General features: G+C 50.7%; 2 protein-coding genes across 4 annotated transcripts in view; one reads left to right on the forward strand and one right to left on the reverse strand.

Annotated features, from left to right (window-relative positions):
* The first annotated feature begins 15434 nt into the window (after positions 1 to 15434).
* GPHA2 (glycoprotein hormone subunit alpha 2) lies at positions 15435 to 22404 on the forward strand. Of its 2 annotated transcripts, XM_075569347.1 has the most exons (4): positions 15435 to 15481; positions 20309 to 20417; positions 20603 to 20787; positions 21625 to 22404. In XM_075569347.1, exons 2-4 carry the CDS (start codon positions 20321 to 20323, stop codon positions 21724 to 21726), a joined length of 384 nt encoding a protein of 127 aa, XP_075425462.1. In that variant the 5' UTR covers positions 15435 to 15481; positions 20309 to 20320; the 3' UTR covers positions 21727 to 22404. The 2 variants fall into 2 exon arrangements, with proteins under 2 accessions (XP_075425462.1, XP_075425461.1); XM_075569346.1 differs by lacking the exon at positions 15435 to 15481 and having other exon boundaries at positions 20188 to 20417.
* Positions 22405 to 24327: 1923 nt separating this feature from the next.
* Positions 24328 to 27864, reverse strand: part of PPP2R5B (protein phosphatase 2 regulatory subunit B'beta) — a 46316-nt gene continuing 42779 nt past the window's right edge. For both annotated transcript variants that reach the window (XM_075569912.1, XM_075569913.1), the window contains exon 14: positions 24328 to 27657. In XM_075569912.1, coding sequence (XP_075426027.1) covers positions 27522 to 27657 — 136 coding nt within the window. In that variant the 3' untranslated portion in view covers positions 24328 to 27521. The remainder of the gene's footprint in view (positions 27658 to 27864) is intronic.

Consider the following 27864-nt stretch of genomic DNA (forward strand, 5'->3'; position numbering starts at 1 on the left):
TGCCCCTTTATAAAGCATTAGTAAGACCACACCTTGAATATGGAGTACAATTTTGGGCGCCATTCTTTAGAAAAGACATGGAACTAGAGAGAGTGCAGAGAAGAGCCACCAAATTAATAAAGGGGATGGATAATCTGATTTACGAGGAGAGGCTAGCTAAACTAGAGTCGTTTACATTAGAAAAGGGGATATGATAACTATATAAAAATATATTCGGGGACAGTACAAGGAGCTTTCAAAATAAATATTCATCCCATGGGCAGTATAAACGACGCAGGGCCATCTCTTAAAGCAGCAGTCTAAGCTGCCGTTTTATTTATTTTTTTCCCTTTAATATGTGTATGTATGTATGTCTTTATTTATATAGCGCCATTAATGTACATAGCGCTTCACAGCAGTAATATACGTGACAATCATATAGATCAGGGGCGCTGTAAGAGACATTTTCAGAGGTACGCAATGGAGACCGTTTAAAGTGAAACTAAAATTAGGCTTTATTGCGCCTGTCCCTTTAACACAGCAAAAAGAAAACCTACTCCACTTTGGAGAATATCTACACATGTAGTCCAGCCCTCTCTAACCGGGTGGTTAGCTAAGCTAATTACCAGCCCCAAATATATATATACATTTATACAGATATACAACAGTCCCATAAGAAAGTCTTATCTGTTTCTTGTAGCTGTAGGGGAAGGCTTCTCTGCTCTCCTGGGTCAGCACCCTTGTGTGCTAAGGCAATGTCTGTCCAGGTATAGGTCTGCTCCCCTTTGTCTTGCTGTCAGCCTGCAGTCACTTTGCAGCTCAAGACATCTGTCCTTCCTGGGTCAGCCCCAATTGTGAGACTAAGGAATCCTCCTTCCTGTCTCAGAACAGGCTATTTCTGAGAGAGCTCTTATCAGCAAGGTGGAGTTGGTTAATTGCTGGTATGCAATTAACCAGCACACTGCTGGATTAGAGGCAAGTTTCTTTAACAGGGTCAAGTCCCTGTTACAGGCGCGCAAAGTTTTTGTTGCTACGTCCCTCCCCCTGTGCACCGGCTCCAGAGCTCGTGCCCCCCCCTCCCCAGTGACCTGGCATCAAATGACGCTGAGGGTCACGTGACCCCGCAGCGTCATTTGACGTGCCACGTCACATGGCCCTGCAGAGTCATTTGAAGCCGCGTTGTCATGGTGACGTGAGCAGAAGTCGGCTGAATCCCTGTAAGTTGACGTTGCAGAGACCTCGCGCGGTCCCCTGGCATTTCATTAAAATGCCTCAGGGAAGAGCGCGGGGCCTCTGCAACTGCCCACGCCCCCGAGAAAAATCCCGTGCCCCCAAGTTTGCGCACCGCTGATATAGATAACAAATAATATAAATAACACATAAAGGGGAGAAGTGCTTCAGACATAAAAGTAACATTTAGGAAAAGGAGTCCGTGCTCCGAAGAGCTTACAATTTAATTGGTTGGTAGGAAGGATGTACAGAGACAGTAGGAGAGTGTTCTGGTAAGCGCGCCAGCAGGGGGCCAAGGTTTATGTATGCGGTGTAAAACTATCACTCATAGAGCTACTCATATGCTTCCTTAAGCAGGTGTGTCTTGAGTTGGGTCTTAAAGGTGGATACAGAGGATGCTAGTAGGGCATTGAGGGGAAGGGCATTCCAGAGGTGTGGGGCAGTCAGTGAGAAAGGTTTAAGGCGGGAGAGGTCTGTAGATACAAAAGGGGTAGAGAGAAGACATCCTTGAGCAGAATGCAAGAGTTGGGATGGTTTATAGCGAAAAATAAAGGCTGAAATGTAAGGAGGAGCAAAAGAGTGTAAAGCTTTAAAAGTGAGGAAATTGAGTGTGTGATACGGGATTTGATAGGAAGCCAGGTGAGAGATTTCAGCAGGGGAGACGCTGAGACAGATTTCGGAAAGAGTAGAGTGATTCTGGCAGCAGCATTTAGGATATCTTTGTGTGCATCAATACAATCCACGCAAAAATAAGTAATTCGCTAAGTTGCCAATCGATCCGTTCTCCTTTAATCGATCGGTGAAGATTCTGCTCAGGGGTAGATACAATTGGGCTCAAAAAGGGGTGTGCCTGAGCCTGTTTCGGAGGCGGAAGGGGATGTGACTTTGTAAATGGTTGCTATAGAAACAAAAAATGCTTGTTACATTATAATACATTAAAATGTAATTCAGAGTGTTTTAAAAAAAATTCTACAAGTATTTTCTCATAGTACAGAACTGATTAATAAAAAATAAAAACCCACACGTAGGATATTGCTTGGTTTGCAGCTTTACGGTTGGAGGAAAGGAGATTTCATCAGCAACAAAGGAAGGGGATCTTTACAGTAAGGGCAGTTACAATGTGGAATTCATTACCCATGGAGACTATGATGGCAGATACAATAAATATCTTCAAAAAAAGTTGGACATCTTTTTAGAAAGGAAAGGTATACAGGGATATTCCAAATAAGTAACATGGGAAGGATGTTGATCCAGGGAGTAATCTGATTGCCAATATTTGGAGTCAGGAAGGAATTTATTTTCCCCTTATGAGATATCATTAGATGATGTGTCACTTGGGTTTTTTGTTTGCCTTCCTCTGGATCAATGTATTGTAAGTACGGATATAGGATAAAGTATCTGCCTTCTAAATTTAGCATAGGTTGAACTTGATCGACATATGTCTTTTTTCAACCTCATCTACTGTGTAATTATCTAACTGTAACTATAGAACTACTGTATGTAACTTCTGTGACAAACAGCTTACTCCGGGGCTCCGGCTGTAAGCCCTGAGCGAACCGCTGTTGCTCCTCTCTCAGCAAGCGGTTTGTCTCTTGCTGGTTTGCATTAGTCTCTTGCTGGGCTATTAACAGCTGTCGCTGGGTTTCACTCGCCTGTTGCTGAGCTTCATTCGCGTCTTTCTGGACAGCGACATTGCGTACCAGCGCACTCACCACGTCTTCCATCTTGTTTGGAGAGAGAGAAAAAAAACCTTTTTTTTTTTTTTTTCTTTAAAGTTCTTTAACCCCCAGACCTTTTAGTGTTCTGCCCGCATTCTCCACCATATGTGACAAACAGCTTACTCCGGGGCTCCGCCGCTTGTCCGGGACGGTTAGAACACGGTCTTTTAGGGTAGGTTAAAATGAGGCGGCGTCACGTACTGTTCCTTTAAACAGGCTGGGCCTGGTTTATTCAGTCCCAGGCACTGAGACTGCCACAGTGCATACAACAAAACACATCAAAACAAAAGCTGCTCACCTGAGCGATAACTTAACTTAGATTTCCCTAACTCAGGGTGGAAGTGGCTTTTCCACTTTCCAACAACAAAACAAGGTACTTTTGCAGACTTAGCCAAATGAACAGAACGATTGAACCTGTGTGGGGAAGAGGCTTCTCCCCACTGTGTTCAGCAGCCTTCCAGGCTCTGGAGAAGAGACAAGAGCAACCAGGAAATCAGTCTTACATACCTGATTTCTAATTAGCATGACAGGTGACAGAAATCAGGCAGCCAGACAAACTCTGGTCTGGATCTCTCATCCCTCAGTTCCAGCGCTTGCCAAACTGTGGGATGGAGTGCATGTATTATAAGGCTGCACTCCCAGGCCAGACAGGATAGAAACTGTTCAGTATCCTGGGAGCCCTATATATGGAATTTATTACCATCCCCTGGTTTCTGTCACATATCCTCCCCCCCAGCTCAGACCCCGAGGGATGAGCGACCATGGATATTAGGGAGTGCATCCTTGACAACCCGTCAGCATTGCCATGTTTGTGCCCTGACCTGTGTTCCACAGAAAATTTAAAGGGTTGTAGGCTTAGGAACCACCTGGTCACTCTAGCATTCTTCTCCCTGTTTTGACACATCCAGGTAAGGGGTGCATGATCTGTGACCAACCGGAATTTTCTCCCCAACAGGTAGTATTTGAGCGTCTCTACAGCCCACTTTATTGCGAGACACTCTTTCTCTACTATGGAGTAATTCTTCTCCTGGGGATTTAGTTTCCTACTTAAATAAAGGATGGGGTGCTCCTCACCTTGAGACTCCTGGGAGAGTACCGCCCCCAGCCCTACCTCAGATGCGTCGGTTTGGACTACGAACTCTTTGGAGAAGTCAGGTGTAACCAACACTGGTTGGGCACAGAGAGCTTCTTTCAGGCTTCTAAAGGCCTGTTCGGTTTCGGGGGACCACTTTACCATAAGCGGTCCTCTTGCTTTTGTGAGGTCGGTTAGTGGGGTTGCCTTAGTTGCAAAATTGGGAATAAACCTTCTATAGTACCCAATTAACCCCAAAAAGGTCCTTACTTGTTTTTTTGTAACTGGCCTTGGCCAACCTTGTATCGCCTCCACTTTGAGTGTTTGGGGTTTGAGTAAACCTCTGCCAATAGAATACCCCAGATACTTGGCCTCCTCCAGACCAATGGTGCATTTAGCGGGGTTAGCAGTTAGTCCAGCAGACCGAACTGCGTCGAGCACAGCTTGGACCTTTGGAAGGTGGGATTGCCAATCTTCACTATGGATTACCACATCATCCAGGTAGGCAGCAGCATACCGAGCATGTGGTTTTAAAATTTTATCCATCATTCTTTGGAATGTGGCGGGAGCTCCATGTAAGCCAAAAGGCAGCACCCTATACTGAAAGAGGCCATCTGGGGTTGAGAAGGCTGTCTTTTCTTTTGCCCTTTCTGTGAGGGGAACCTGCCAGTACCCTTTTGTTAGGTCTAGGGTTGTGAGATATCAGGCTTTGCCCAGTCTCTCTACAAGTTCATCTACCCTGGGCATAGGATAAGTATCAAATTTTGACACCGCGTTTAGTTTCCGGTAGTCATTACAAAACCTTGTTGTACCATCTGGCTTTGGGACTAAGACTATAGGGCTGTTCCACCCACTTTGGGATTCCTCAATTACGCCTAGTTTTAGCATTTTTTTAACCTCTAAACTTATAGCCTCTCTTTTGGCCTCTGGGATTCGGTACGGTTTAAGGTTAACTCGGACCCCCGGTTCACAGACTAGGTCATGTTCAATTACGCTAGTTCTACCTGGCTGTGTAGAGAAGATTTCTTTGTTTCTTCTCACTAAATTCTGAACCTCTTGTTTCTGATGAACGGACAGGGTTTCAGCTATGCTAACCTCTGGGTCAGTTTCTTGACTCTCTGACGGACCTGGGGTTACTAGGGTTGACAAGACTTCTCTATCTTTCCAGGGCTTGAGTAGGTTTATATGGTAAATTTGCTCAGGTTTCCTCCTACCTGGCTGTCTTACCTTATAATTTACTTCTCCCACTCTTTCCAAGACCTCATATGGCCCATGCCATTTAGCAAGGAATTTACTTTCCACGGTGGGAACCAGAACTAGTACCCTATCACCTGGAAAAAAAATTCTGACCCTAGCACCCTTATTATACGTATTCCTCTGTGCTTCTTGAGCTTTCTCCATGTGTTCCCTCACTATGGGTAGGACTGCAGCAATGCGGTCCTGCATCTGGGCAACATGCTCTATTACACTTCTGTAAGGGGTAACCTCGTGTTCCCAAGTCTCTTTGGCTATATCCAGTAAGCCCCTTGGGTGTCGGCCATACAATAGTTCAAACGGGGAGAAGCCTGTGGATGATTGGGGAACTTCCCTAATGGCAAATAACAGGTACGGTAACAAACAATCCCAGTTTTTCCCATCTTTATCGACCGCCCGCCGTAACATGCTCTTTAAGGTTTTATTGAACCTTTCCACTAAACCATCTGTTTGTGGATGATAGACTGAGGTTCTGAGATGCTTGATTTTTAGGAGTTTACATAACTCTTTTGTTACTTGGGACATAAATGGTGTTCCCTGGTCAGATAGAATCTCTTTAGGAATTCCAACCCGGGAAAACAGAACTACCAACTCTTTTGCTATGTTTTTGGCAGAGGTGCTACGTAGGGGAACTGCCTCCGGATATCGGGTAGCATAATCTAATATTACCAATATATGCTGATGTCCCCTAGCAGACTTTATTAGGGGTCCTACTAGATCCATAGCAATCCGGTCAAATGGTACCTCTATTATGGGAAGGGGTACCAATGGGCTGCGGTACGCCTTGAACGGGCGGTGATCTGACATGCTGGGCATGAGGAACAATAATTCGTAATTTCTGCCAGAACCCCAGGCCAATAGAAGCTTCGGAGAACCTTTTCCTTTGTCTTTTCCACCCCTAGGTGTCCCCCCAATGGATGACTATGTGCGAGGTGTAATACTACGTTACGGAATGTCCGTGGTACCAACAATTGTTTAGTTGTAACTGATTTCCTTTTATCAACCCGATATACTAGGTCGTTCTCTACCTCGAAGTAGGGGTAAGCAAGTGACCTATCTGGTTGGCCAGGAGTACTATTCAGGTCCCGTATATTTCCCCTTGCTACCGCTAACGTGGGGTCCTCCCACTGGGCCTTCTTAAAACTCCCAGGACTGACCTCTAGGTCAGCGAGGGTCTTATCCGGTTCTGGGGTGGTAAGTGTCTGATCAACATCTTGATTTGGGGTATTCCCTACCAAAGTAGTGATGGGGAAGGGAATTTTACAGCACTCCTCCTTTTCCCCCTTCTTATTTGGGCCCTCGTCAACCTCCATTTCTGAAAACGGGAAAGGATTTATTTCTTCTAATACTTCATTATGGTCCGCTATTGAACTCTGGGCGCTATTCTGAGCGGGGGACCACATTTTTAGAAAATGGGGAAAGTCGGTCCCTATTAACACATCATGTGCCAGTTTGGGTACAATACCCACCTTGAAATCTAAAGAACCAAACTCTGTTTCAAAAATAACATCAACAGTGGAATATTCATGATTATCCCCATGTATACAACAAATTGCCATTCTTTGTGAACTGTTTCCCTGTTTCTTCTTAATGGGCAAGAGGTATTCGGACACTAGTGTGACCATGCTCCCAGAGTCCAGAAGTGCCCGAACCCTCTTACCATTAACCTTTACAAATGCCCACAGATGGTTATTCAAGGGGTCCTCTGGGCTAGGGCGCATACATTGGGACAACAGCGAATAAGGTTCCACGCTGTTGCATTGCATGGGCTCATCATTTAGTGGGCAGATTTTTGCTGTGTGGCCCCTCTCATGACAATTTACACATTTAGATACATAGTCTGTGTCCCACTTAGAGCCTTTTCCCGGCTCCCCATGTTGGCTATTGCCCTTAGTATGCGAACCACTGTTGCTGGTGCTGCGTGAAGGTGGTCGCCGCTCTTCAGCTCCCCTTAACCCCGGTACCCTTTTACCGTCTCTGGAAGAGTCCTGGAACCTCGGGTAGTGGGGTTGCTCCACGACTGTGGGTTGCGGGTGCTCTTCTGCTGCATTGTACCTTTCTACGAGGGCCACAAGCTCATCCGCATTGTGGGGGTCACTCCGACTGACCCAACGGCGTAAGGCAGAGGGAAGTTTCCTCAAGAACTGGTCCATGACCAACCGTTCCACGATGTGGCTTGCTGAGTTGATCTCGGGTTGTAGCCACTTCCGGGCGAGGTGGATGAGGTCATACATCTGGCTTCGGGTGGCTTTATCCATCGTGAAGGACCATGCGTGAAACCTTTGGGCGCGAACAGCCGTGGTTACGCCGAGGCGGGCGAGGATCTCGAACTTCAATTTTGCATAGACGTTAGCTTCGGCTGGCTCTAGATCAAAGTAAGCTTTCTGGGGTTCGCCGCTTAGGAAGGGTGCGATTAGACCAGCCCACTCAGCTTCTGGCCATCCCTCTCTCTGTGCCGTGCGTTCAAACGTGAGAAGATAGGCTTCCACATCATCCGAGGGTCCCATCTTCTGAAGGTAGTGGCTTGCCCTGGTCATTTTCGGAACTGGGGCTGCCGCTGCCAGTGGAAGGTTACTGATAGTCCCCCTCAGGATCTCGAGTTCCTGCTGTAAGCCCTGAGCGAACCGCTGTTGCTCCTCTCTCAGCAAGCGGTTTGTCTCTTGCTGGTTTGCATTAGTCTCTTGCTGGGCTATTAACAGCTGTCGCTGGGTTTCACTCGCCTGTTGCTGAGCTTCATTCGCGTCTTTCTGGACAGCGACATTGCGTACCAGCGCACTCACCACGTCTTCCATCTTGTTTGGAGAGAGAGAAAAAAAAACTTTTTTTTTTTTTTTTCTTTAAAGTTCTTTAACCCCCAGACCTTTTAGTGTTCTGCCCGCATTCTCCACCATATGTGACAAACAGCTTACTCCGGGGCTCCGCCGCTTGTCCGGGACGGTTAGAACACGGTCTTTTAGGGTAGGTTAAAATGAGGCGGCGTCACGTACTGTTCCTTTAAACAGGCTGGGCCTGGTTTATTCAGTCCCAGGCACTGAGACTGCCACAGTGCATACAACAAAACACATCAAAACAAAAGCTGCTCACCTGAGCGATAACTTAACTTAGATTTCCCTAACTCAGGGTGGAAGTGGCTTTTCCACTTTCCAACAACAAAACAAGGTACTTTTGCAGACTTAGCCAAATGAACAGAACGATTGAACCTGTGTGGGGAAGAGGCTTCTCCCCACTGTGTTCAGCAGCCTTCCAGGCTCTGGAGAAGAGACAAGAGCAACCAGGAAATCAGTCTTACATACCTGATTTCTAATTAGCATGACAGGTGACAGAAATCAGGCAGCCAGACAAACTCTGGTCTGGATCTCTCATCCCTCAGTTCCAGCGCTTGCCAAACTGTGGGATGGAGTGCATGTATTATAAGGCTGCACTCCCAGGCCAGACAGGATAGAAACTGTTCAGTATCCTGGGAGCCCTATATATGGAATTTATTACCATCCCCTGGTTTCTGTCACACTTCATATTGATAAAAATCTGCACTAGGTGATACTAATAATAATCATGACAAATGTGCATAAGATCTAAAATCCAAACAAAAATTAAACGTATAAAATGTGACTCAAAAATGCAAATAAAAAGCACCCAGAAATCTCTGCCGTGTCCGGCCAGCGCAATGTTCCAACCGGAAAACCAGAGCTAGCTACAAAGACCAATACTGTGTAGTAAGTGTTACACTGGTGGACTGGCATATCTCCTGCACTCACGTCTCTATCAGGCACTTGTGACGGGATTCAGTTGGGTCAGTCAGAGTGTGTGAGATATAATGCACTCAGATTCACGATACAATTGTAACAATTGCAACACAATATTCGTTTGTATCTAGTTCTCTTTTTCCGGTTGGAACATTGCGCTCCCCTTACTCTGTATCCCGCGTGTCAAACTCTATAGTGGTGCCAGGCTCTGTACCCCTGTGTCCAGTTCTAGAGGTGCAGGCTCTGTACCCCTGTGTCCAGTCCTAGAGGTGCTAGGCTCTGTATCCCTGTGTCCAGTCCTAGAGGTGCCAGGCTCTGTATCCCTGTGTCCAGTTCTAGAGGTGCCAGGCTCTGTATCCCTGTGTCCAGTTCTAGAGGTGCAGGCTCTGTATCCCTGTGTCCAGTCCTAGAGGTGCAGGCTCTGTATCTCTGTGTGCAGGCTCTGTATCCCTGTGTCCAGTCCTAGAGGTGCCAGGCTCTGTATCCCGCGTGTCAAACTCTATAGTGGTGCCAGGCTCTGTATCCCTGTGTCCAGTCCTAGAGGTGCTAGGCTCTGTATCCCTGTGTCCAGTCCTAGAGGTGCCAGGCTCTGTACCCCTGTGTCCAGCCCTAGAGGTGCCAGGCTCTGTATCCCTGTGTCCAGCCCTAGAGGTGCCAGACTCTGTATTCCTGTGTCCAGCCCTAGAGGTGCCAGGCTCTGTATCCCTGTGTCCAGCCCTAGAGGTGCCAGGCTCTGTATCACTGTGTCCAGCCCTAGAGGTGCCAGGCTCTGTACCCCTGTGTCCAGTCCTAGTGCTGCCAGGCTCTGTACCCCTGTGTCCAGTCCTAGAGGTGCCAGGCTCTGTATCCCTGTGTCAGCCCTAGAGGTGCCAGGCTCTGTATCCCCTGTGCCAGTCCCTAGTGCTGCCAGGCTCTGTATCCCCTGTGCCAGTCCCTAGTGGTACCAGGCTCTGTATCCCTGTGCCAGTCCCTAGTGGTACCAGGCTCTGTATCCCCTGTGCCAGTCCCTAGTGGTACCAGGCTCTGTATCCCTGTGCCAGTCCCTAGTGGTACCAGGCTCTGTATCCCTGTGTCAGCCCTAGAGGTACCAGGCTCTGTATCCCTGTGTCCAGTCCTAGAGGTGCCAGGCTCTGTATCCCTGTGTCCAGTCCTAGTGGTACCAGGCTCTGTATCCCCTGTGTCCAGTCCTAGTGCTGCCAGGCTCTGTATCCCTGTGTCCAGTCCTAGAGGTGCCAGGCTCTGTATCCCTGTGTCCAGTCCTAGTGCTGCCAGGCTCTGTATCCAGTGCCGTCTTAACGCATGGGCACACTGGGCAGTTGCCCGGGGGCCCCACGAGCATAGGGGCCCCACGCTAATCTATGCACAAACCAGAATGTAACACTAATTTATCTGATCCACCGCCTCAACATGCAAATTTCCCGCTAACGCGGTAGAAGGAGAAAAATTACGACTTGTAGCGGAGAGTTGGCAGGGCCCAGTGCACTGCTTTGCCCGGGGGCCTATAATGCTGTTAAGACAGCCCTGTCTGTATCCCTGTGTCCAGTCCAAGAGGTGCTACACCCTGTATCCCTGTGTCCAGCCCTAAGGCCTCGGTCCCGCTGCGCTCGTTGGCGCGGGCGGCCATGTCGCGAGTTCCCCACCAGCAGGGGAATCCTCGCGAGCCGGTCCCGGTCCCCCCTGGCGGCACAGCTGACTACACGCTGTGGCGCGTCAGCCGCTAGGAGACACCACAGAATGGTGTTTCCTAGCTTCGACGCGTCACGTGGTATGGCTGTGAGCCAATGGGGAGGGGAGGCTTCGAGAGGAGGAGAGGCTTCGGGGAGCGGGGAGGAGTGTGGAGTGAAAGCAGGTGAGTGCCTGTCTGTGTGTGTGTCTGAGTGCGTGCGTGCCTGTCTGTGTCTGTGTCTGTATGTGTGTGCCTGAGTGCGAGTGCCTGCCTGTCTGTGTGTGTGTGTGAGTGCGTGAGTGCCTGCATGTGTGTGCGCGCGTGTGTGTGTATGAGTGCGTGAGTGCCTGCCTGCCTGTGTGTGTGTATGTGTGTATGTATGAGTGCCTGCGTGTGTGTGTGTGTGTAGCAGCTCCAGCCCAAGTCCGTGGAGGGAGGGGGGGGGGGGTGAGTAGCAGCTCCCTCCTGCAGTCCGTGGAGGGAGGGGGGGGGGGAGAGTAGCGGGTCCCTCCTGCAGCCCGTGGAGGGAGGGGGGGGGGGGAGTAGCGGGTCCCTCCTGCAGCCCGTGGAGGGAGGGGGGGGGGGGAGAGTAGCGGGTCCCTCCTGCAGCCCGTGGAGGGAGGGGGGGGGGGGAGAGTAGCGGGTCCCTCCTGCAGCCCGTGGAGGGAGGGGGGGTGAGTAGCAGCTCCCTCCTGCAGCCCGTGGAGGGAGGGGGGGGGAGAGTAGCAGCTCCCTCCGCTCAAGCCACGCCCCCCCTCCCTGTCAAACCTCCCACTCCCGCCCACTTCCCGCTCCGGCTCCCTACAGACCGCATATCGCGGTCTGTGTATCTCAGCGCACCACCTGTCAGCAGTGCGGGTGCGCTGACTCTGGGAGCGGGGCCTTAGCCTAATGCTGCCAGGCTCTGTAGCCCTGTATCCAGTCCTAGAGGTGCCAGGCTATTCTGGATCCAGGGTCATGTGTAGGGTATGAATGAACCCAGCTAGCTTCAACTCAGCCCTCTTTCCAAAGCACAACAAGTCCTGTATATTTTCTCCACTTTATTTAGGAAAGCAGCAATAAAAACAGGCACTTGTGGATAAGATGTTTGTGTTGGAAAGGTGTATCTCTGTGGGTGCTTTGTAGTTAAGGGCAGATGAAAAGAATTGGCCTTGCCATAGGGGTGTAACATGAATGTACTCGCTCTGCCAATGTCAGGAAGTAAAGACAGTGGGTACTGCTTGTGACACAGGGATAGGGGTCAGGCCAAACTAACTGTCAGCAGGGACAGGGGGGAATGGGAAAGCCCATTAACTTGGAGGACTGGAGATGTTGCCAGAGCAACCAGCGGTGTTACAGAATGGAAGGAAAAGGGCAACATAATGTATCCATTCCATCTGCACTGGGAGTGAACTGCAAGGAAAGTAACATCCAAATACAGCTAGCAGGGGGAACTGCCAAGGAAAGGGGGGTGAAACAGAGAAGGCAGAAATGGGTATTTCTGTTCCATGACACAGGCTCTATCCCTGTGTCCAGTCCTAGAGGTGCCAGGCTCTGTAGTCCTGTGTCCAGCCCTAGTGCTGCCAGGCTCTGTAGTCCTGTGTCCAGTCCTAGAGGTGCCGGGCTCTGTATCCCTGTGTCCATTCCTAGAGGTGCCAGGCTCTGTATCCCTGTGTCCAGTCCTAGAGGTTCCAGGCTCTGTTTCCCTGTGTCCAGCTCTAAAGGTGCCAGACTGTATCCCTGTGTCCAGTCCTAGAGGTGCCTTTGTCTGTATTCCTGCGCCAGCACTAGAGGTGCCAGGCTCTATATCCCTGTATCCAGCCCCAGAGGTGCCAGGCTCTGTATCCCTATGCTCAGCCCTAGAGGTGCCAGATTCTCTATCCCTGTATCCAGCCCTAGAGGTGCCAGGCTCTCTATCCCTGTATCCAGCCCTAGAGGTGCCAGGCTCTCTATCCCTGTATCCAGCCCCAGAGGTGCCAGGCTCTGTATCCCTATGCACAGCCCTAGAGGTGCCAGATTCTCTATCCCTGTATCCAGCCCTAGAGGTGCCAGGCTCTCTATCCCTGTATCCAGCCCCAGAGGTGCCAGGCTCTGTATCCCTGTATCCAGCCCCAGAGGTGCCAGGCTCTGTATCCCTATGCCAGCCCCAGAGGTGCCAGGCTCTGTATCCCTATGCCAGCCCCAGAGGTGCCAGGCTCTGTATCCCTATGCCAGCCCTGGAGGTGATAGGCTCTATCCCCTGTGCCAGCCCCAGAGGTGCCAGGTTCTATTCCTGTGCCAGCCCTAACAGTGACAGGCTCTGTATCCTTGCACCCATCCTGCCCTAGAGTGCCAGGCTCTGTATGCCTCTGCCAGCCCTGGAGGTGCCAGGCTCTCCACCCCTGTTCTCTTGCCATGAATTGATTCTCAGTATCACATATAATTGCTATCACAGTTCTGTTCCAATTGTAATAATATTCATATTAGGTCCTGAGCTAAATGAAGAGATTACCTTTTATCTCCTTAAAATCCCTAATATGGATCCATTGAGCTAAACTAATAACCCATTCCTACTAAGATAGGAGGGAGCTATGTGGTGGCCAGTCTCACCGCTCATCCGCCACAGAGTTACACAGACAGAAGGGAGCTATGAGCCTGGCCCTCCCCCCACAGGGTGACACAGTGACACAGACAGAAGGGAGCTATGAGCCTGTCCCTCCCCCCACAGGGTGACACAGTGACACAGACAGAAGGGAGCTATGAGCCTGTCCCTCCCCCCGCAGGGTGACACAGTGACACAGACAGAAGGGAGCTATGAGCCTGTCCCTCCCCCCGCAGGGTGACACAGTGACACAGACAGAAGGGAGCTATGAGTCTGTCCCTCCCCCCACAGGGTGACACAGTGACACAGACAGAAGGGAGCTATGAGCCTGGCCCTCCCCCCACAGGGTGACACAGTGACACAGACAGAAGGGAGCTATGAGCCTGTCCCTCCCCCCGCAGGGTGACACAGTGACACAGACAGAAGGGAGCTATGAGTCTGTCCCTCCCCCCACAGGGTGACACAGTGACACAGACAGAAGGGAGCTATGAGCCTGGCCCTCCCCCCACAGGGTGACACAGTGACACAGACAGAAGGGAGCTATGAGCCTGTCCCTCCCCCCGCAGGGTGACACAGTGACACAGACAGAAGGGAGCTATGAGCCTGTCCCTCCCCCCGCAGGGTGACACAGTGACACAGAAGGGAGCTATGAGTCTGTCCCTCCCCCCGCAGGGTGACACAGTGACAGACAGAAGGGAGTTATGAGTCTGTCCCTCCCCCCGCAGGGTGACACAGTGACAAAGAGAGAAGGGAGCTATGAGCCTGTCACCCCCCCCTCCCACAGGGTGACACAGTGACACAGACAGAAGGGAGCTATGAGTCTGTCCCTCCCCCCGCAGGGTGACACAGTGACACAGAAGGGAGCTATGAGTCTGTCCCTCCCCCCCGCAGGTGACACAGACAGAAGGGAGCTATGAGTCTGTTCCTCCGCCTGCAGAGTGACAGTGTCACAGACAGAAGGGAGCTATGAGTCTGTCCCTCCCCCTGCAGGGTGACACAGTGACACAGACAGAAGGGAGCTATGAGCCTGTCCCTCCCCCTGCAGGGTGACACAGTGACGCAGACAGAAGGGAGCTATGAGCCTGTCCCTCCCCCTGCAGGGTGATACAGTGACACAGACAGAATGGAGCTATGAACCTGTCCCTCCCCATGCAGGGTGACACAGTGACACAGACAGAAGGGAGCTATGAGTCTGTCCCTCCCCCTGCAGGGTGACACAGTGTCACAAACAGAAGGGAGCTATGAGTCTGTCCCTCCCCCCGCAGGGTGACACAGTGACACAGACAGGAGCTATGAGCCTGTCCCTCCCCCCGCAGGGTGACACAGACAGAAGGGAGCTGTGGCCCATCATAGCATTATCCCAGTATAAACACTGTCCTGTCCCTGGACTGCAGGAGTTAATTCGTATTACTGTGCAGAAGAATCTTTCATCAATGATAAGATCTTTCCTTTAATAGCTGAGACATTGGGAAGTGGAAAATGTGAGACCTTGTGATGCAGGCGGATTAACAGCTTACTGCCGATGCACCTCAGTCACTGCTCTAACCAGCATCTCCCTGCTGCGGCTGCGGTGTTTCATACAGCGGAAAGTGCGTGCGTCACCAAGCTGAGCTCCCCAAAAGTATACAGATACTCAGCACCACTATACAGTGCAGCATGTTCATTTATCAGTGTATAGAGATAGCATAATTATTCAGTGTGGCGTGTTCATTAGCAGTGTGTAGCTACTCACACCATTATACAGTGTGGTATGTTCATTATCAGTGTATAGAGATAATACTCAGCATCATCATACAGCACTGCCTGATCAGTATCAGTGTATAAAGATACTCAGCATCATTATACTGCGCAGCGTGTTCATTATGAGCATATAGAGATACTCAGTATCATTATACAGTACAGCGTGTTCATTATCAGTGTGTAATGATACTCAGTATAATTATACAGCGCAGCGTGTTCATTATGAGCATATAGAGATACTCAGTATCATTATACAGCCGGCATGTTCATTATCATGATACGGGAGGTTTTCCCAGCAGGGTAAATGTTAATCAATTCTCTGTTACCTCTCGGAGTGGGTTTAAGTGCCCCGGGGGTGGGAGGGATATGATGGGCGGAGGGTATTACACTGAATGAGGTACGTATAGGTGTGTCTGAGCAGGATACATATAGGTATATATACCCCTTAATCTAACAGAGAGAGGGAGAGAAAGAAACGAAGAGAGCACCTTGTTTGAATAACTGATCCCCATTACTGAGGTAAGAGACTGAAGGACACACAGCCTGGCACCTCTAGGGCTGGCACAGGGACACACAGCCTGGCACCTCTAGGGCTGGCACAGGGACACACAGCCTGGCACCTCTAGGGCTGGCACAGGGGATACAGAGACTGGCACCTCTAGGGCTGGCACAGGGACACACAGCCTGGCACCTCTAGGGCTGGCACAGGGACACACAGCCTGGCACCTCTAGGGCTGGCACAGGGACACACAGCCTGGCACCTCTAGGGCTGGCACAGGGACACACAGCCTGGCACCTCTAGGGCTGGCACAGGGATATGGAGCCTCGCACCTCTAAGGCTAGCACAGGGATATGGAGCCTCGCACCTCTAAGGCTAGCACAGGGATATGGAGCCTCGCACCTCTAAGGCTAGCACAGGGATATGGACCTCGCACCTCTAAGGCTAGCACAGGGATACGGAGCCTCGCACCTCTAAGGCTAGCACAGGGATATGGAGCCTCGCACCTCTAAGGCTAGCACAGGGATATGGAGCCTCGCACCTCTAAGGCTAGCACAGGGATACGGAGCCTCGCACCTCTAAGGCTAGCACAGGGATATGGAGCCTCGCACCTCTAAGGCTAGCACAGGGATATGGACCTCGCACCTCTAAGGCTAGCACAGGGATATGGAGCCTCGCACCTCTAAGGCTAGCACAGGGATATGGACCTCGCACCTCTAAGGCTAGCACAGGGATACGGAGCCTCGCACCTCTAAGGCTAGCACAGGGATATGGAGCCTCGCACCTCTAAGGCTAGCACAGGGATATGGACCTCGCACCTCTAAGGCTAGCACAGGGATATGGACCTCGCACCTCTAAGGCTAGCACAGGGATACGGAGCCTCGCACCTCTAAGGCTAGCACAGGGATATGGACCTCGCACCTCTAAGGCTAGCACAGGGATATGGACCTCGCACCTCTAAGGCTAGCACAGGGATACGGAGCCTCGCACCTCTAAGGCTAGCACAGGGATATGGAGCCTCGCACCTCTAAGGCTAGCACAGGGATACGGAGCCTCGCACCTCTAAGGCTAGCACAGGGATACGGAGCCTCGCACCTCTAAGGCTAGCACAGGGATATGGAGCCTCGCACCTCTAAGGCTAGCACAGGGATATGGAGCCTCGCACCTCTAAGGCTAGCACAGGGATATGGAGCCTCGCACCTCTAAGGCTAGCACAGGGATATGGGGCCTCGCACCTCTAAGGCTAGCACAGGGATATGGAGCCTCGCACCTCTAAGGCTAGCACAGGGATACGGAGCCTCGCACCTCTAAGGCTAGCACAGGGATACGGAGCCTCGCACCTCTAAGGCTAGCACAGGGATATGGAGCCTCGCACCTCTAAGGCTAGCACAGGGATACGGAGCCTCGCACCTCTAAGGCTAGCACAGGGATATGGGGCCTCGCACCTCTAAGGCTAGCACAGGGATATGGAGCCTCGCACCTCTAAGGCTGGTATAGGGATTCAGAGCCTAGAACCCCAAGGGCTGGTACAGGAATATAGCTTGGTATATCTATGACTGGGTTACAATGACTGGCACCTCTAAGGCTGGTACAGGGATACAGGGCCTGGCATATTGGGATGGCACAGGGATACAAAGGTTGGTATCTATAGGGCTGGCACAGGGATACAGAGCCTGGCATATAGGGCTGGCACAGGAATAGAGCCTGGCATATAGGGCTGGCACAGGGATACAGAGCCTGGCATATAGGGCTGGCACAGGAATAGAGCCTGGCATATAGGGTTGGCACAGGGATACAGAGCCTGGCATTTATAGGGCTGGTACAGGGATACAGAGCCTGGCATTTATAGGGCTGGTACAGGGATACAGAGCCTGGCATTTATAGGGCTGGTACAGGGATACAGAGCCTGGCATTTATAGGGCTGGCACAGTGATACAGAGCCTGGCATCCAGGGCTGGCACAGGGATACAGAGCCTGGCATCTAGGGCTGGCACAGGGATACAGAGCCTGGCATTTATAGGGCTGGTACAGGGATACAGAGCCTGGCATTTATAGGGCTGGTACAGGGATACAGTGCCTGGCATTTATAGGGCTGGTACAGGGATACAGTGCCTGGCATTTATAGGGCTGGTACAGGGATACAGTGCCTGGCATTTATAGGGCTGGTACAGGGATACAGTGCCTGGCATATAGGGCTGGTACAGGGATACAGTGCCTGGCATTTATAGGGCTGGTACAGGGATACAGTGCCTGGCATTTATAGGGCTGGCACAGGGATACAGAGCCTGGCATTTATAGGGCTGGTACAGGGATACAGAGCCTGGCATATAGGGCTGGCACAGGGATACAGTGCCTGGCATATAGGGCTGGCACAGGGATACAGTGCCTGGCATCTCTAGGGCTGGTACAGGGCATACAGAGCCTGGCATCTCTAGGGCTGGTACAGGGCATATAGAGCCTGGCATCTCTAGGGCTGGCACAGGGATACAGAGCCTGGCATATAGGGCTGGCACAGGGATACAGTGCCTGGTATCTAAAGGGCTGGCATAGGGGACAAACAGCCTTGTACTTCTAGAGCTGGCAAGATAAAAACGGTGCTCCAGAGGTCTTGACAAAGGTCCAGGAGAGGAACGAAACGCTGATCTCCCACAAATACATTTATCATCCTTACTGATCAAGACCTCTGGAGGGACGTCTGATTTCCACCCCGCCGGGGATTATCGTGCACCAGAGGCAGTGTGCGGGCGGTTTGGGAGGCTCCTGTTCCTGCTTACTTCTAGGTCTGGCACAGATGTAAACAGCTTGCACATGTAGGGATGGCACAGGGGTACAGAGCCTGGCATCTGTAGGGATGGCACAGGGGATACAGAGCCTGGCATCTGTAGGGATGGCACAGGGGATACAGAGCCTGGCATCTGTAGGGATGGCACAGGGGATACAGAGCCTGGTATCTGTAGGGATGGCACAGGGGATACAGAGCCTGGTATCTGTAGGGATGGCACAGGGGATACAGAGCCTGGTATCTGTAGGGATGGCACAGGGGATACAGAGCCTGGCATCTGTAGGGATGGCACAGGGGATACAGAGCCTGGCATCTGTAGGAATGGCACAGGGGATACAGAGCCTGGTATCTGTAGGGATGGCACAGGGGATACAGAGCCTGGTATCTGTAGGGATGGCACAGGGGATACAGAGCCTGGTATCTGTAGGGATGGCACAGGGGATACAGAGCCTGGCATCTGTAGGGATGGCACAGGGGATACAGAGCCTGGCATCTGTAGGAATGGCACAGGGGATACAGAGCCTGGTATCTGTAGGGATGGCACAGGGGATACAGAGCCTGGCATATTTAAGGGTGGAACAGGGCATCCAGAGCCTGGCATCTTTAAGGGTGACAAAGGGGGATACAGAGCCTGGCACATATAGGGGATACAGAGCCTTGCATCTTTAAGGATGGCAAAGGGGATACAGAGCCTGGCATCTTTAAGGATGGCAAAGGGGATACAGAGCCTGGCATCTCTAGGGATGGCACAGGGCATACAGAGCCTGGCATATTTAAGGGTGGAACAGGGCATCCAGAGCCTGGCATCTCTAGGGATGGCACAGGGCATATAGAGCCTGGCATCTGTAGGGATGGAACAGGGCATATAGAGCCTGGCATCTGTAGGGATGGAACAGGGCATATAGAGCCTGGCATCTGTAGGGATGGAACAGGGCATATAGAGCCTGGCAACTGTAGGGATGGAACAGGGCATATAGAGCCTGGCACCTGTAGGGATGGAACAGGGCATATAGAGCCTGGCAACTGTAGGGATGGCACAGGGGATACAGAGCCGGGCACATATAGGGGATACAGAGCCTTGTATCTTTAAGGATGGCAAAGGGGATACAGAGCCTGGTATCTGTAGGGATGGCACAGTGGATACAGAGCCTGGCACCTGTAGAGATGGCGCAGGGGATACAGAGCCTGGCACCTGTAGGGATGGCACAGGGGATACAGAGCCTAGCATTCATAGGGATGGCACAGGAATAAAGAGCCTGGTACTCATAGAGATGGCACAGGGGATACAGCCTGGCACCTGTAGGAATAGCATAGGGGATACAGCTGGGCACCTGTAGGGATAGCCAGGGATACAGAGACTGGGATCGGTAGGGTTGGCACAGGGATAAAGAGCCTGGCACTCATAGGGATGGCGCAGGGGATACAGCCTAGCACCTGTAGGAATGGCATAGGGGATACAGCTGGGCACCTGTAGGGATAGCCAGGGATACAGAGACTGGCACCGGTAGGTATGGCACAGGAATACAGAGCCAGGCACCTGTAGGGATGGCACAGGGGATACAGAGCCTGGCACATGTAGGGATGGCACAGGGATACAGAACCTGGCACCTGTTGGGGTGGCACAGGGCATACAGCCTGGCACCTGTAGGGATGGCAGAGGGGACACATGACCTGGCATCTGTAGTGCTAGCATAGGGATACAGAGCCTGGCACCTTTAGAGATGGCACAGGGATACAGTACCTGGCACCTGTAGGGATGGCACAGGGATACAGGGCCTAGCACTTTTAGGGATGGCACAGGGATACAGCCTGGCATATGTAGGGATGGCACAGGGGTACAGCCTGGCACCTGTAGGGATGGCACAGGGATACAGAGCCTGGTACCTCTAGTGCTAGCGCAGGAATACAGAGCCAGAGCCTTGAACTTGTAGGGCTGGACTGATCATGCTGTTATATATTGCTATCCGATGCCGGTGAGTGAATGGATCTTACAGGCTTTAGTATGAATGGAGAAGCCTCATGTTTTAGTGCTAACACCATGTGTTCCTCCTCCCTCCCCCCTCAGATCCCCTCAGCCATGTCGCCTCTCCCAGCCGCAGTCCTCCTTGTCCTCGCGGTGATAACGGCGGAGACGCGGAGTTACGAGGTCACTACCCCAGGATGTTACCTGCACCGTAAGTGCCGTCCGGCTATAGCCCGTCCAGTCTGTCCATCTGACCGCAGGGTGACAGCAAAAGGGTTATTATGGATTCATTGATAGGGGCGCATTATAAATTCAGATAAATAGCGGATTGTTAAGGGTACCCAGGTGGAGTATTAACGATTAACCAGTTGATTTTTCATCTCTCTGACCCTGCAGCGTTTAATGTCACTATAAGAAGTGACCGAAGAGGGACGTGCAGAGGGACACAGGTCATCCACGCCTGTGTGGGTCATTGTGAGTCCAGTGCCTTTCCGTCCAAGTATTCAGTACTGGTGGCCAGCGGATTTAAGCACAATATAACATCAGTGTCACAATGCTGCACCATCAGCAAGATGCAGAAGGTAAGAGTCACAGAGTGGTGACACAGGCAGAAGGGAGCTGTGTGTCCCCCCTGTCCCCCCGTCCCCCGCAGGGTGACACAGTGACACAGACAGAAGGGAGCTATGTGTCTCTCCCTCCCCCCGCAGGGTGACACAGTGACACAGACAGAAGGGAGCTATGTGTCTGTCCCTCCCCCCGCAGGGTGACACAGTGACACAGACAGAAGGGAGCTATGAGTCTGTCCCTCCCCCCGCAGGGTGACACATTGACACAGACAGAAGGGAGCTATGAGTCTGTCCCTCCCCCTCGCAGGATGACACAGTGACACAGACAGAAGGGAGCTATGAGTCTGTCCCTCCCCCCGCAGGATGACACAGTGACACAGACAGAAGGGAGCTATGAGTCTGTCCCTCCCCGCGCAGGGTGACACAGACAGAAGGGAGCTATGAGTCTGTCCCTCCTCCCGCAGGGTGACAGTGGCACAGAGAAGGGAGCTATGAGTCTGTCCCTCCCCCCGCAGGGTGACACAGTGACACAGACAGAAGGGAGCTATGAGTCTGTCCCTCCCCCCGCAGAGTGACAAAGTGACACAGACAGAAGGGAGCTATGAGTCTGTCCCTCCCCCCGCAGGGTGACACAGTGACACAGACAGAAGGGAGCTATGAGTCTGTCCCTCCCCCCGCAGGGTGACACAGTGACACAGACAGAAGGGAGCTATGAGTCTGTCCCTCCCCCCGCAGGGTGACACAGTGACAGACAGAAGGGAGCTATAAGTCTGTCCCTCCCCCCGCAGGGTAACACAGGGGCAGTGACACAGTGACACAGTGACAAGCTCTAACCCTTTCTTTATTATTCAGGTCAAGGTTCGCCTGCACTGTGGGGGATCTCGTCGGGAAGAGATAGAAATTGGCACCGCCAAGGCATGCCAGTGTGACATGTGCCGCCTGTCCCGATATTAACCCCTTATACACACTGCTACACCATGACATGTGCACACAGCACAGGTACAGCGCGGGCAGCGGCAGTGCCAGCCTCCCCCTCACACACACTCCTACACCATGCCATGTATACACAGCACAGGTACAGCGCGGACTGCGGCAGTGCCAGCCTCCCCCCTCACACACACCTACACCATGACATGTATACACAGCACAGGTACAGCGCGGGCAGCGGCAGTGCCAGCCTCCCCTCACACACTCCTACACCATGTCATGTATAACACAGCACAGGTACAGCGCGGGCAGCGGCAGTGCCAGCCTCCCCCTCACACACACTGCTACACCATGCCATGTATACACAGCACAGGTACAGCGCGGGCAGTGGCAGTGCCAGCCTCCCCTTCACACACACACACACTACTACACCATGCCATGGATACACAGCACAGGTACAGCGCGGGCAGCGGCAGTGCCAGCATCCGCCTCACAACCATTCCTCCGAAGTATACATACCCCTTATTTATAATTGATATCTATGCTGTAACATTATTTATATGTTGAGTTGACTTTGTATGTGAGCTTGTGCTCCTGGGCACTTTTACATTGGACACTTTTCTACCAAGTTGCCTGAATAGTAACTGTATTCTGATATTTATATTGTATATCGCTGTGTCGTAATAAAATTATATATATATAATTAATAAATGGAGCGTCTGTGTTATTATATTGTGAAGAACTGCCTCTACATCCTGCTGCCTCCTCACTGCTGCAATACCCCTCCTTATACACCCCAACATCCTGCTGCTCTCCTCACTGCCTCATTACCCCTCCCTATACACCCCACCATCCTGCTGCCTCCTCACTGCTGCAATACCCCTCCTTATACACCCCAACATCCTGCTGCTCTCCTCACTGCCTCATTACCCCTCCCTATACAACCCAACATCCTGCTGCTCTCCTCACAAACTCTATACCCCTCACTATACACCCCAACATACTGCTGCTCTCTTCACTGCCTCAATACCCCTCCCTATACACCCCAACATCCTGCTGCTCTCCTCACTGCCTCAATACCCCTCCCTATACACCCCAACATCTTGCTGCTCTCCTCACTGCCTCAATACCTCTCCCTATACACCCCAACATACTGCTGCTCTCCTCACTGCCTCAATACCCCTCCCTATAGACCCCAACAGCCTGCTGCTCTCTTCACTGCCTCATTACCCCTCCCTATACACCCCACCATCCTGCTGCTCTTCTCACTGCCTCATTACCCCTCCCTATACCCCCCAACCTCCTTCTGCACTCCTCAATGCCTTAATACCCTCCCCTATACACCCCAACATCCTGCTGCTCTCCTTACTGCCTCAATACCCCCCATATACACCCCAACATCCTGCTGCTCTCCTCACTGCCTCAATACCCCTCCCTATACACCCCAACATCCTGCTGCTCTCCTCACTGCCTCAATACCCCTCCCTATACACCCCAACATACTGCTGCTCTCCTCACTGCCTCAATATCCCTCCCTATCCACCCCAACATACTGCTGCTCTCCTCACTGCCTCAATATCCCTCCCTATACACCCCAACATCCTGCTGCTATCCTCACTGCCTTAATAGTCCCCTATACACCCCAAGATCCTGCTGCCCCTCCCTGCCTTAATACCCCTTCCTATACACCCGATGCCCTCCTCACTGCCTCAATACCCCTTCTTAACCCTACTCTTTGCATTGTTCTCCCTGTCCCTCACTATACACCCTGAAATCCGCTTTCTATGCGTAGACATAAAAAACGGGACATATTTCTGAGACCCAGCATTTAATTCAGCAGTGAACAGATTAAATATTATATTCACGCCCCCATCCCGTCAGATCAAACTTTAAACGCTTTAAATATGAAATAAATAAAACCATAAATAATCATTTAAAAAATTAAATTAAATTGAAACCTTGCACAGCAATATATATATATATTCAATATATATAGAGAGAGAATATGCTATTGTATATGTTAGAAGGGGAGTAAGGCCCCGCCCACCCGGGGAGGGGTGGGGACTTGGAAGGCCCCGCCCATGTGTAGAGGGTTTGGTTTGTGAGGGAGATGGGGAGGGGGGAGTAGGAGCCCCTCCTATATAGAGGGTGAGAGAGAGAGAGGTTGATCGGCAGCCATATACGGGGTATGCAGTAGCTCCACCCCTTTTTGAAGGCGGGAACAAGAGGCCCCGAACGCATGGCTCGTTGGAGGTCATTCTCCAGTGGCAGGATTTCATGGGACAGTGGCCAACAGCAAGAATTTGGGGCGCCCTTAATAAAAACCCCAAAAGGAATGTCAGGTGAAAAGGTCAATCTCCCAAATATCTGGTGCATGCCGATTGCTGCTGACATCAGCCGTGGCTTTCCCAGAATCCCTTGGGAAAAGTGCTAACCCCAGCCTTATTCTCTTCGGGTGACAACATGAGCTAATTGGGGCAAAAAGCGGAGTGCCTTATTACCCTTACTCAACACTTACACAATGTCCGTCCCCCCCTTCCCACTCCCACCTTCACAAATCCTTCAGATGGGGAAAATACTCCTTTCAAGAGATTAGGGGGCCGCGCTCATTCACTAAAGTTTAGTTGGTTTTTTTTGGTTCTCCTCACCCCGATATTTTAATGAGAGAAAAATCAAATTAATATGAACCCGAGGGGCTTAAAAATGGCAGTTTCAGGAATGTCTCCTCTTTTATAGTGTCAGTTTTTGATTAGATCTTTCAGTCACTTATCGCGTTATTATAACAGCTCTTTGTGCAGCCACTTCTGGGATGGAATCGTGGTGATATACATATATATATATATATATTCCCTTTTTTGTGAATTTTTTTCATGAGCTGATTATAGGTGGCGATTGTCTAAAACAGGGGTGCTCAACTCCAGTCCTCAAGACACCCCCCCCCCCAACAGATCAGGTTTAACGGATATCCCTGCTTCAGCACAGGTGGTGCAGTCTTCGACTGAGCCACTGATTGAGCCACCTGTGCTGAAGCAGGGATATCCTTAAAACCCAACCTATTGGGGGTTCTTGAGGACTGGGAGTTGAGCCGCCCTGGTCTAAAAATCCCACTTAATATGTCAGATCCAATCACTGTGCTGCTGAAATCTTCACTGCGTTCCTTCCTCATTCAAGTCCGAGATCCTAACCCAGCACTCTACAGGGTACGCTGTGTAATTTGTGACATACAGTATGCCACTAAAAATTTTCATAGGCTTTGAGGCCTAGACTTCCCAAGCCCTTAACCACATCTTTTACCTACAAAACAAACCTTGTACTACCATAAGCAGTAGAGAAAATGTTATGTGGCTGACTACCATTCAATGGTATTGCAATTTCTAAATATGCTGCTACGTGAGGCTGTAGCACGTAAAGTGTCTGAGGCTGGAATTGAACTCACAGCCAGGTGTATAACCTATGACGTCAAAGCCCCTCTGGGTTATATTAACCTCAACATAACTCCGGGGTACCTTATTACCCTGCAAACGCCCCAGTTAACAGCTTATTGCGATAATTAAGTGCATCTGTAACCAGTAGGCTGTTTCTTGGAAGTGAGACTAGGTAAATATCAGTCAGACCCTCTCTCTTCCCAGAATACCGCCATTTTTTGCGTCCCACCCTGCTAGCAGCGCAGAGTTCTCCTCAGTGTTTATGCCAGTCCTGCTGACCTGGGCAGCATTCTATGGTCTTATGGTGTACCCAGAATCCTTTGCTCTCACAGGCACCAAGTAGGGGTGAGGATTTAGCAGCTAAAGTTATTGTTGTGGAGAGATTTTCCCAGAAGCCTATGCTTTAACAGACAGGATGTGGTTGGCGTTGGTTATTGGAGAGAATTTCCCAGAAGCCTTTGCTCTCACGGACAGGAAGTGTCTGGCATTGATAACTGCAGTATTTCCCGGAAGTCTATGCTCCCAAGACAGGAAGTGACAAGTGCAAATTTGTTCTCTTGAAGTCTTTTCTATCACAGACAGGAAGTAACATATGCTGATTAGATTGGAGACTTTCCGTGGGCATGAAGTGACAGAAGCAGATAGTTTCAACAGTGCTTCCCAGAAGCCTTTGCTGTTGTGGAATGGAAGTGAAAGGTGCTGATTGAGAGTCTTTTCCCAGAATCCTTTGCCCTCATGGACAGGAAGTTACATATGTCAATCAGTTCCAACGATCCTGCCAAAAGCCTTTGCTGTTTTGGACAGGAAGTTGATTGGTGGAGAGATCTTCCCAAAAGCCTTTGCTGTTACGGAAAGGAATTGACAGCCACTATTGACTGAAGAGGCTTTCCCAGAAGGCTCTGATCCCAAGGCAAGAAGTTACAGGTGCAAAATGGTTCAAGAGAAATGTGTACACTTAAAGACAGAAAGTATCAGACGCAGGCTGGCCAACCCAGAATCCTTTGCTCTTGCAAACAAGAAGCGGTGGCGGTTCCACATCAGTCATATGTATCCATGTACCATGCAACATGACATTGTATCTTAATGGCTTAAATGGTTTTTTTTCCCCGCAGACACTGCTCCCATTGAGTATATGTGGCAGTGTGAGACCATTAACATTTTCACATAACCTCTTGCTTTGATTTGATGTTGTCTGCTAACTATTGAATGATGGAGCATGGACTTTAAATTACCATAACCATGTTGGCTACAGTGATGTTTTACCAGAATCCTCTGCTCTGGTGGTACTGACAAGACCATGTTGCACGGGATTGGTTACAGTGATACATTTCCCATAATCCACTGTTTCTATGTAGCAGAAGCTAGATCAGCTTGCTCACTGGAATGGTGTGTCCATAATTCTCACTCTGTTAGTAAAAGACCAATTGTGGTGTGGGGGAGGGCAGGTCTGGATACCCAGAAGCCTTTGCTCCCATGAATCCAGCATGGTGGTGTTGTTCTGGGCTACAGTTGCCAGTTGGCTTGAGTTTATTTGTGTAGCAGAATCCTTTGCTGTGGAGGAAACGGTTACTGGAGTGTTGACTATTTCCAATGCAAAGGAGAAAGGTGTGTGTGGGGTGGCTGTCAACATTGGCTTCCCAGAAACCACTGCTTTTATTGATGGGACATAGCCAATGCTGATTGGTGGAGAAACTTTCCCAGAAGTCTCTGCTCTCATAAACCAGAAGTGACAGATAGTTGACTCAAGGAAGAGGCCTTCCCAGAAGCCTCTTCTCTTACACACAGGAAGGAACAGACGTATATCAGTGACAGACTTTCCTACCAGCCTCTGCTCTCACAGACAGGAAGTGACAGGAGTAGATTGGTGACAGGCTTTCCCAGAAGCCTTTGGTTTCACAAACAGAAAGTGACAGATGCAGGGAACTTCCCAGAAGCCCCTGCTCCTACACGTCAGGAAGTGACAGAGATTCTCAATGCCTTTTCCCACAAGCCTCTTTAGCAGTGACAGATGCTGAGTGGTAGACAAGAACTTCCCAGGATCCTCTTCCATTGGACAGGAAGTGACAGATATTCTTAATTGCCTTTCTCAGAGGCCTTTGATGCTATAGACAGGAAGTGATACAGTGATTTGTGGATAAGACCTCACCCAGCATCTTCTGCTCCCATTGGAACAGGAAGTGACAGCTGCTGCTATATGAATGAGAGACCTTCCCAGAGACCTCTGTTCCCCTGGGTTTGATATTGGTTGTAGAATCAGAGGGTTGGGTTAAAGAAGCTTCGACTCTCCCATCTTCCCAATTATGAAGAGAGTGATCTAAATGGAGGGCGGGGACATCATGTGGGGGATGTGGACTGACTCCAGTGGTCTTCTGTTAAATGGGGTGATGACGGGGTCTTCTAACTCTTACTCCCTCGGCTGTGCTGTAAGTTAAGCTGGTTCATCTGCGCCTCTTCTAGGCCATTCATCTTCATGAGACGGAGCTCATCCAACTTCCTCCACAGCTCCTGACGCTCCTTGTCACGCTTCAGCTCTCTGTGGGAGAGAAAAATATGGAGGGTGAGACAGATAGAAAAGAGGCATTTCGAATCAAAGCATGGCTCTCATCTCTCGAAGGACACAAAAAGGTGGTTGTCCCACCTTGAAAATCATTGGTTTAAACCAGAGCTTTTCAACTGGTTCTCCAAGTAGAAGGAGCACATGCTTATTATAATGTAATTTTCAATATCTGTACTATATATA

This window comes from Ascaphus truei, chromosome 14 (assembly GCF_040206685.1).
Source record: "Ascaphus truei isolate aAscTru1 chromosome 14, aAscTru1.hap1, whole genome shotgun sequence".
NCBI classification, from domain to species: Eukaryota; Metazoa; Chordata; class Amphibia; order Anura; family Ascaphidae; genus Ascaphus; species Ascaphus truei.

Bases quoted from the DNA above. Each gene is read 5' to 3' on its own strand.
- GPHA2 (XM_075569346.1), top strand. From the start codon at position 20,225: ATGGATCTTACAGGCTTTAGTATGAATGGAGAAGCCTCATGTTTTAGT. The intron at 20,418-20,602 runs GTAAGTGCCGTC...CTGACCCTGCAG, and splicing joins CCCAGGATGTTACCTGCACC to CGTTTAATGTCACTATAAGA. The intron at 20,788-21,624 runs GTAAGAGTCACA...TTTATTATTCAG, and splicing joins CCATCAGCAAGATGCAGAAG to GTCAAGGTTCGCCTGCACTG.